The 10549-nt window shown below is 38.2% G+C and overlaps 1 protein-coding gene and 1 long non-coding RNA gene across 2 annotated transcripts; one reads left to right on the top strand and one right to left on the bottom strand.

Moving 5' to 3' along the window:
* Window positions 1–1516: 1516 nt before the first annotated feature.
* Window positions 1517–9298, bottom strand: LOC116319344 (protein phosphatase 1K, mitochondrial-like). Its single transcript, XM_031738636.2, has 8 exons — window positions 9158–9298; window positions 8486–8662; window positions 7353–7525; window positions 7129–7229; window positions 5660–5825; window positions 4695–4839; window positions 2917–3051; window positions 1517–2268 (listed from the first exon to the last, which is right to left on the bottom strand). Exons 1-8 carry the CDS (start codon window positions 9266–9268, stop codon window positions 2137–2139), a joined length of 1140 nt encoding a protein of 379 aa, XP_031594496.1. The 5' UTR covers window positions 9269–9298; the 3' UTR covers window positions 1517–2136.
* Window positions 7443–9235, top strand: LOC120433968. Its single transcript, XR_005608869.1, has 3 exons — window positions 7443–7550; window positions 8525–8687; window positions 9131–9235. It is a non-coding gene; the product is annotated as an uncharacterized LOC120433968 (long non-coding RNA).
* Window positions 9299–10549: the final 1251 nt, after the last annotated feature.

Genomic DNA, 10549 nt, shown 5'->3' with positions numbered 1-10549 from the left:
GAGTACAAACACACACAGAAACACATGCACACACACAGGCACTCACTCACAGAGGAACTAACATTACAACATTTTCTGAAGGTCAGCAAACGCGCCGTCCATCACAAGTCTTTCTGGGTCAAGTTCTTGTGTGTGTGTCACTGTGTTTGTGGGTATTTATGAAACTCTCTCTGTGCGCAAGTGTGCGGTTGGAACGTCAGTGTCAAGTTGAGGCCACGTGAAGAAATTTGAGGAATCTCAATGGTTTCTATATTTACTCACTGGCACCGGAACACCTCATTAGCCACAAGGTGGCAGGAGATTCCTGTGCTGCTATTCTGAGAGGAAAGTCCATCCAGGAGAATCTTTCCATGACAGCACTGTGTGTTGGGAAATCACAATGCTACATGAATATAATCAGAAAGGCCAGTTGTGTGTATTCAGGCTTGTGGTAGCAGAAAGAAATACAAACAAGACAACAACCAGCACACCATCAGATCGTATATGTCACTAACAGAGTAAACATAAGTATTTCTTGTAAAGCTTAATTACTTGTAAAGTAGAAATTCAAATCCCAGATTTTTTACTTATAACCAGGAAGTTTTAGATTATGCTTGCTGACGCTAACATTACCGTTTCAGTTACTAGCTGCACTGATCCTACACGATACTGAAAACCAAACCTGCCAAAAACAAGAAAAAAAACCCCTAATAAGTAATCTGCAGTGAAATGCAATAGAACTTATTAAAGAAATCATTGAAATACAGCTTTAAAGCGAAAAACATTTTTAAAAACCTGTTTTCAAATTCTGTAATTTAACATTTTAATCAATTTAGTATATTATTGTTTTTGTTTTTATGCATGCATAACATTGAATTTGGATTTGGATACATACAACAGCAGCCCACCATGAGATATGACAGAGCCATTAGACGGTGTTTTTGTCACGTCCAGCTGTGTGGCAGGCAAAGCAGGACCCAGAGACAAAGGGGTAAAGTTAAATAGGCAGCTTTAGTGCTGTAGCTTATAAACTCACCCCCCCCCCCCCCCACAATAAAACAGGAAGTAACAAACCACAAACACATGAAGTTGATGCTAGGACTGGGCGTAAACAGACATGAAAACATGACAAACCAGGGACACAGAAAGGGAACACAAAATAACAGAAACGTTAAAATACCAAATAAACCAAATTTAAAAGACCAAACATGTAAACACGCAGACCCAGGACCATGACAGTGTTACTTTCACATGAAGCACTGAACAACTTTAAGGATGCAGGTTTTTCATTTAATAACTGTATCAAATAATAACAAATCAGAACTGGGAAAAATTGTATTGATGCAACTCTTCACAGGATCTTAATTCTCTAGCAAAGAAAAGTGACAGGAGTCAGACTCTGACCTCATCAATAGATGACCTCATAACACACTTTGAATGACCCCCATTTTCATAACAAAACAAAAATGTATTTAAAAAGAAAATGCAAACATAAATTTGGGGAAAAAGTGTAGAGAAAATAAATACAAAACATAAAGTTGTTTTCAAATATCTTTATTTTTAATTCATTGTATTGAACAATTTAGCCAACATTAAAATTCAATTATGAGCACAAAACCTGTGAACAAAACTGACACAAGTCTGTGTAAGAAAGTGACACTGATAATAAAATAGAGCAACAGCATGATGTTTCAGTTTAAAGTACCAAACTTTACTCTGTGCCAATGGGTCAAAGGTCAGAGGTGAGAATGTGGAGCTGGGTGAGGATTCAGTGTCTCATCAACACTGAAGTGAGATATGTGACCCAGTTACAGATATTTTGTAGTGTATTTTTCACTTCAACCTGACGTGTTAAATTTTAAAATGTTTTTTCCAAACACAAATCAAACAGCGTTATAAACATGATGTACATACAAACACTACAGCAAATCTCTGTATGTACAAAATATATATATGTATCATTATACACTGTATAAATACTGACTAGTCAGCTGGGCGCTAACAAAGGAAAGTTGGTGCTAACATATTCTTAACATTTTCAAATAAATTTGATAGGGGTTCTGGATCATTTTAAGTATTTAAAAAGATTATTGTATCCTTATAGTCATCTTCAACTTAATTCCAGAGCTTTGTGACGTTATTATGTCTTTGTGCCGTCTATGCCCATCTCCCACTTGAAGCGAAGTTCCTGCTCATGCTGTACACTGTGGTGGAGCTCTGATGTCTCCCCCAGGCTCCCAATGGGATGATGATGATTGTAGCATTGTCCTCCGAGCCATACTGCAATGCCTAAAAAATATATATATCACATTATTTATGTCAGCAGCATTGGTGACTATTTGTGTCATAATACTATTTTTAATGCTTAATATCCTGAAGTGATCATATTTAAACAAAGGGATGGAGCGCTACATCAGCTAAGGTTAGCTAGCTTAATCATATGACATTTTTTAGGACTTTTGAAGTAATGGATGGAGGTATTTTGTAGACTACTGCTTTTCTGGGTGTTTCAAAATGAACAAAGACACATAATCTGTCCAGTGTGTCTTGATCTGCCCTGGGATCTCCTCCTGGTAGGGCAGCCACACCCCACCCATGAAGCGTGCCTGAACAACCTCAACTAGCTCCTTTCAATGTGGAGGAGTGGTGACTCTACTCTCAGCTCCCTCTAAAACAAAATTACCTCTAATGTTAGCCCAGACAACATTTGGAAGAAGCCAATTCAATCTGCAAGTGAGGGCAGAAATGTAGATTGTCCAGTAAACTGACAGCTTCCCTTTGCCAAGTCACCTAAAGGTTCATCAAATGGTCCTACAAATGTATTTCTTGTCAATTTTGTGAATCTGAGAAGCCATATCAATTTTAAAAAAAAACCCACATTTTCACTCCTTTCCTTTTTCTCATTTATGTAAAGTGAATGAAATAACAATGACGAACCTGCTGAGCGATGACATCAGCAGCCTCAGTGGGGTCTTGGCACTGGTTGATGATGTCACAGATCTCTTGATCACTCAGCAGGAAGTTGATACCATCTGTGGTCAAAGCCAGGAACGAGTCGTTGGCATGTTGGACCTGCAGGAAAAGTTAGGTGAGTTTTCTGTCATTTCAGCCGTAGAAAGTACCGTTACACCTGATGAAATACCCTATAAAATATGGATGTAACCACTGTGACATCACCAGTCCCAGTAGCGGTTTTAGATACGGGCGACACGGGCGGTTGCCCGGGGCGGCATCGTGGTGGGGGGCGGCATCACGGGCATCGGCAAAAAAAAATTAAAAATTGCTGGGAGTAAGGGCGCCCTCCGTTTGCGAGGTGCGCCTGCTGCTTGCGGCACAGGGAGGAGAGGGCGGGGTGGCGGGGGATTCTCTGGCTGGCTGGAGCAGCGTCTAATAACCAACTCGCAAAATAAAACAAAATAAAAACAAACCAACAACACGAAAACACCAGACATTATGATAAAGACTTATAATTTGTACCGATGTTTTTCTATATTTCCCTCGGGATGAATAAAGCATGATCAATCAATCAATCAATCAATCAATACACGAAAAGTGAGCGCGAGAGCCCTCGGTGCGCCTGCTCGCTGCTGAAGTCAAAGTAAACTTTATTGTCATCTCCGCTACATACAGTCCAGTATATAGAGAGACGAGACGACGAGGCTCCAGTTACAGCAGTGCAAGTAAACGAACAATAAATATTTAAGAGTAAGAAAATAAATGTACACTTTAGGACTCGGGGTAAAGGGATCAATAACAATTTAAAATGTATATTTTATATTTTGTTGATTTAAAGTCTCACACACAACCCGTTTTTAAAGTTTAAAAAGAAAAAGAAGAGGAGTGTAGCGACTTCCACAGTCGCTAGAGGCCGGAGACTGAGCCTGCCTATTTGCCTGACGCGCTGTCAACTTTACGCAATAATGCGAGAGGTGGAATTGCTTGCTTGTTTATTAAAGTGCTTGAAAAGTTTACAGAGCAATGTGATCGGCTCATGATTCAAACTCTTAAAACATCACAGGCTCTAATGCAACAAGGGGAAACTCGTTGTGCTGCGGTCAACAAAAACTACAGCTACCCAGCCCTGCTCTGTCAAAATCAAACCAGTGAATGACAGACTGACAACGCCCTCTTAATGTCACCGCTAGCACCCACGTGACTCCTGTTACACATCACCATAGCAACCAAACAAATGAAAACCCAGTGATCATTAAAATTCAATATTTAATTATGGCTCCTACAAGGAGAAACGAGCAAAAGATACAGGTAAGCAGATGTGTCATTGGATAATGGCAGGTCATGTATCCTAAAACTTTCAGAATACTTTCTTAATTATGTGGGTTACAGCTCCTCCAAGAAGAAATGGTAAAAATAGTTACAGTAACAGACTAAACTCCAAACAATATATACAATAATATAATATTAATATAATAGTAATTAGTCAGTGTCAATTGTTGATTTGTCCTGTTCTCATTGTATGACGAATTATGATGTCTGTTTAGTAGCCGTTTGCATACTATATTTTCTCTGTCTTCATATGTGTGTGTGTGTGTGTGTGTGTGGGGGGGGGGGGGCGCCAGAGGGAGTGTTTGCCCAGGGCGCCAAATAGGCTAGGACCGCCACTGACCAGTCCTGTTATGAAGTCTAAAGTTGGTATTTTGAAAACTATTTAACTGACTTGAAGGTCAGAGGTCTAAGGAAATAGCAGGAAAACTTACAGTCAGTCGTTGGGTGTCTGGCTCTGCGATGACGCCGCTAGCTTTGAGGTGGAAGTCTCCGATGCTACGTGTCATTGCCAGCCTCCCATTAACATTAGCCTGACCCACGCTGTTCCACGTCACGTAACCACCAAACGTCTGGATCCTGAACACAAATGCACACCCAGGATTACCTTTTCTATTCTGAAAGTCCATGTGCTGAAATAATATTTACATATCACAAGGTGTATACTAAATATGTACAGTAATAGCTATTTTTGTGGCTCAGCCTACTTTTTTTTTTTAGTTATATGCCAATTATGAGCAACAAAGAACTGCCCCAAGTGGCTCCGAAATAGTAACAATTGGAACAATTAAGGTCTTTAAAAACTTTATCTTTCTGCATTTTACAGAATGAGAAACCAGACACCAAAGCGTTAACTAGCTTTGGATAAAGTTCAAGTCACACAAGACTTGGTCTGCTGTTACATAATTCCGGCAGCTTTTAGCTGAAGGTAAATCCAAACATCTGTCCCTGCACATCTCATTTCAAGTACTGGATGAACCAGATCTAATTTCTGCAGGGATGTCCTGGAGCACCAACTCTGTGCCAGCTGTAGGCACGCCAACATGCTGCAGGGTGTATTTATACACAGTGATTTGACCAGCTGCTTTTGGGAAACCTGAACCCTTTTGCACTCTTTCATTTGCACAAATCACTTTGGACTGTAAGTGGTTTTGATTGAACCCCCCTCAAATATTCCTGCATGTTATTAAAATGTAATTATAATAAGCAACAGGTCAACATTACTTTAATTATTAATTTGCTTTTTGTGTTGATTTATATTATAATTTTATGGTAGCAAGAACAGTGTCATTTGATTGCCTCTAATAGTGCCCACAGTAATTGTAGAAGCACTGTAGCTGTAGAAAAAGTATCATTAACCAAAGGGATAACATTTATGGTAGTAGTGGGGACCATGTACCGGTGTCTCTCGTCCTCGCAGTCAGGTGTGTGGTCTGTGGTGAGCTTGTTGGCTTTTCCATTCCTGCACAACATTGCCCGACTGTCACCAACGCTACCGACCACCAGCTCCACGCCGTCACGTAGCAAAGCAACCGTTGCAGTGGTGCCAGCTGTCAGGAAGGAAGCTGGAGAGGAATAGATGCACAAATTTTTGATTGATATATTATAAAGTCCAAAATGCCTTACAGAAAGTACTAAACTTAAGTTTTTTCTTTATGCGCTTTTTGTTTTGGTTATTTATACATATATAAATTATAACGCATTGCATTATTATCTACACAAGTGTCAAAATTGTAAAAATTAAAATGATTTTCTATCAACTTAAGATAGAAGTTGTGATCAAAACATTAAAAATACACTTCAAGATCATCTTCTTGTGCACCTCTGGACTGTTTCCAGCTACTTTGAGATCAGTTCTGATTACTTGCACTTGTGCACTGTGTCACAGCATCTTATAGCTAAATGGAGACAAAACTGGCAAATAGGGCAAGTGGTGAGTAAACATTATGTTGGTGGGGCTCAAAAGTTTTTTGAGTACGCTGTGAGTCACATTCAGCGCATTCCAGCACACTCTGAATTTCATTCCTCAAGTGTTTCCACACAGGCAAAGACTAGCATGACTAGCATGTCAATGAAATTCAGTGATTTGTAGTCACAATGTGCAGGTACCATGTAAAACTTAAACTTGAGACATTGTGATTCAATTAAAGCAGCTACCAACAAGAGATGCTGCTAATGAAGACATGACATATGAGAAAATGGTGCAGATATGGTTACCTATGCAACTGGAGCCTGGAAAGTCCACTAGTGACCAACCATCAGTCACTAAATCTCTTTATATGTGCACAGGGCTTCACACAAGTTCACGGTGCAGAAGCCAGGAAATATAAAAATGAGGGACGTGTTCCTGGTCGCAGAAGAAGACAACCTTGAAGGAGGGATCCAAATTTAAACCAGTTATGGGTTTAGGTTTATTTGTGGCCCAAGTAAATTTACAGTTGCACCATGTAGTCTCCAGATTTATCCACTATGCTATAACTTTAACTATTTTTCCCAAAGGGAATCATTATTATTCTCAATGAATAACAATCACGAACTATTCGTTTATTACTTTCAGAGCATCACAATTAAAATTCAGTCGTCCAATACTTACCTTTTTTTTTTTTTTTAAATCACCGTGATTCCCTCTTTATCAATAAAGTCACAGTTCTCTATTTAGTTTTTCCTTTTATATCTTAGAAACTACAGGGCATAGTTGGTATTAAAATATTGTGTAACTTCCTATAGCTCAAAGATTTTTACAAGTAAAACAAGTCAAACTGTGCCTGCTAATATGGCCTGACAAACTCAAAACGTGAATCACTTTTTACCATTATGGCCTTCAGCTCTTTAATCTTTACGGCTTTAGAGAAATGGCTTGTGTCTCACCATTGTTGAAGTAGCTGAGATGTGTGTGTAGAGCCTTGTCAGCATCTAAAAAGGCTTTCTTTAAAACTTTCTCCAGATCATCGTCCTCTTCCAAAGCATCTCTGCACCAAAAAAATTCAGTTGCTTTGTTTGTCTGTTTTTGTGAAGTGCAGTCATTAATGACTACACAACTTTCCCAGTATTCAATTGTTTATGTTCTCATATTTAAAGGGATTATGTTTAACCTGATAAATTTCTCCATGAAGGTGTAGCAGTAGTCAGCAGCATGCGGGCCGCCATGGCCGTCGAACACAGCGAAGTACAGCAGGTTGTCGTGGATACGGCCGATGCGGAGACGGTCCTCGTTCTGTTTCCTAAGACCCAGAACAGACGTGCTGCCGACACGAGACAGACTGACCTGAGGTGGAGAACGACATGCTTTGGTCAGTTAACTGAACTGACTGATTAGCTGTTTGTTTCATGTGTTCCACCCATGCGTTCACAATTTTCCCCATCAAATTATCAAATAAAAAAAGCAATTGAACAGCTTCCTTATTTATTTCTTGTTCCTCCTATTCAGTCATCTTCAGCAAAATAAAATCAATCATCAGCCATTTTGAAAACTTTAGCAGTTTTTTTTTTTTAAAGTCTTCTAAAAGTAGCTTTATGGTCTCACTTTGGTTGTCATGGTGCGAGATTGCGTTGAAGACATCAAATGCATCCTTTCAATAATTTAATCAAACTGCAACTCCCAGTTTGTCATTGTCAGCATTTGAATGTCTATTTTTATTGTAATTACAGATACCTAAAAAATGTAAAATAAATTTAAAAAACAAAACAAAACACAAAATACCATCAGTCAAAAAAGGACACAAAAGAAAAAGTTTAAAGGTATTTAACAAAATAATTCAAATTATCAGAGGGGAATATTTATTAATATTCTATTAATGAAAGATAGTAACATTTTAGGTTAAAATCTTTTTGAACCTGTAACCATGCCCTTAACATAGCTACTGAAAACAGTAATTGTAGACTTCAATGCTTAACTATTTGTGCATTTCTCAGTATATCCATTTAACTTATGCTCTACATATCTGTGCTTTACTTTAGTAGGTACACGGTGCTAGTACCCATCTAAACTGCAGTTTGTCTTCAGATCTACTTCAGTTTTTCATGGCTTAGATTAAACAAGGTGGTGGAAACTTTTCTCAGAGATTTTGGTTCATACTGAAATGTTAGCATCAGTTTGAACTTCAGCCTAAAGCCTTTAGCCTGCCATGTGACTGACTGAGAAATACTTGCATTTGCAGCTGTACCTGATAAAGTGGCTGATGGATGTGTTTATTTATTCTTTTATCCATCTACTGCTCTTTCCTACCTGTGGAATGGGTCTTCCATATCTGATACTGGAGGGCAGTAGTATTGGTTCTTCTATCCTGTTGTCCCAAATACCAAATGAGTCCCAGGTCACTGGACGGACGCTGATGTCACCGTCCAATCCGACTGATCCACTTCCCCGCCGCACGCCCACCATCCCGAACAATGCCCCACCCATCTACAGGACGATCATCCCGGACAAGGTTAGACTCAATTTCTAGCTTGTTTGTGTGAAATCGGATCAGGGATTTATTTTTCTTATTATAAGATTGTGAGAATTTTGTCATTTCAAAGAAGATGATACATGGTTATTTTACTCATCAGCAACTAATTCATTTTCCAAAATAGTCATAACATTTATATCTAATGACAAAAGATGATCTGTTTGTTAACACTATCCCTGTCATTGACAAAATATTCAATCATATTTCTGGTGTTTGCAATGAGATTGAAGTGTAATAGTAAATAGAAAACTCTGGATTTGTAATCATGCAAAAAACAAACAAACAAGCAAAAAAAACAACAACCCCAAAACCTAATCTGAACAATTAATTAAATTCTGTTCTAATCTTCAGAAAGTAGGATTACATGAATTTTTTAAAATTTGTTTGTTTGTTTGTTTGTTTAATTATTCATTTTGAAACAGAAAATCACATGCAAGTCACAGATTCACCTGTCCAGAGGCTGTGGAGGTTTCTGGCTGGGATCGTACGGAGAGGAAGGTTTGTCTGGCGATTGTGGAGCGACCACAACGCAGCATATTGAACAGCACTGCAGATGACATGACTGAGCACCTTTAACAGCTGTGGAGATTTTACAAAAGGAGGAAAGACCTAGCCAGGTGATGGACTTCTAAAAAGAAAGAACAAAAATCGTGTTAACAGGGCTGCGGCTTGGTGCAGTAAATAAATTCACCTCCTCCTAAAGAGGTTTTCCTCTTATTATGAAAATAATAATAATTTAAAAAAAAGGTTTTTAACTGCACTGTATATGCACAACTTTCTTTCCTAGAAACTAGTGGAATTATTAATGTTAACCTTCAAACCCTTTATTTAGCAGTGTTAATATCATTGTTGTGGTTATGTTGAGTTTAAATTTTGATTCTTGTGTTTTTTTTACAGATTTTATGATATGTGATGTTTAAATTTTTGTTAAGGTAACAACTTTGCATGACTTGAAAAGCTTACATTAAAATATTATTTTACTGGTTTTTCCCTCCAGTTGTCCAGATGTTAATAAAATCAGTATTCAAATAACTTTGCAGTTTGTAGTGCACAACAATGTGACACGGATAACAAAATCAGTTATAATCTTATCAGATAAACTAATTCACATTATACTTTTTGAGAATCTGTTTTGAGTTTGTTGAGGGTAGTTTCTAGGACCCTATTAGACTGAGAAGCTGTCAGATGTTGGCTACATTTGGAGTTTAATCTTTCAATCCTACGTAAATGACATTAACAAGGCTTATGTTTCTCATTCTCTCTCTACTTTTCCATCACTCATCATCTTTCTATATATGAGTATGTCCACAAATAGCCTCATGCCCCCTGCTGTGTTTCCTTAGCCCTTCATCCCCTATCTATTACAAGTAGGCCATGGGCATGAGCTCTAAAAGTACAAAAGGTATTACTTCATTTGGAAAGTAGTTTCCTTCCAAAGAGACACTTTTTAAAAGATATGTAGCCTATATTAGGTTTCATCTAAATAATCTGAGAGACATGTAGGACTACTGAAGTTGTCACCTTTCCCCCATTTACCTTTGACATAATTTGCATCTTGCCAGTAGTAAGTATGAACCTGTCAATATGTTTGGATTAAATTTCACTCTGCAGCTCTGGGACGTGCGTAAGTAAACTCGGCACTTCAAAACAGTGTGGGCACAAATAAACACATATTATTGACAAAACAGAGCGATGCCTGTTGGTTTCACACATGAGTAAATCCAGGGGTCACATGCACTGACACAAATAACAGTAACAGTTTTAGGTCAGTTATTAGAATTTAGACCAGAATTTAATTAAAACTGAGCATTTTATTCATGAGATTAAAAAAAATAGCAAAT

This window comes from Oreochromis aureus, linkage group 3 (assembly GCF_013358895.1).
Source record: "Oreochromis aureus strain Israel breed Guangdong linkage group 3, ZZ_aureus, whole genome shotgun sequence".
NCBI lineage: Eukaryota > Metazoa > Chordata > Actinopteri > Cichliformes > Cichlidae > Oreochromis > Oreochromis aureus.
Note: the sequence above shows the minus strand (reverse complement) of the source record. Positions and strands in the feature narration are given on the sequence as shown.

Excerpts from the sequence above, each read along its gene's own strand:
- LOC116319344 (XM_031738636.2), bottom strand. The coding sequence starts at position 9,268 with ATGTCATCTGCAGTGCTGTTCAATATGCTGCGTTGTGGTCGCTCCACA. Across the intron at positions 7,526-8,485 it reads ATGGAAGACCCATTCCACAG|GTCAGTCTGTCTCGTGTCGG; the intron begins GTAGGAAAGAGC and ends TCTCCACCTCAG. Across the intron at positions 3,052-4,694 it reads CAGACACCCAACGACTGACT|GTCCAACATGCCAACGACTC; the intron begins GTAAGTTTTCCT and ends CTTTTCCTGCAG.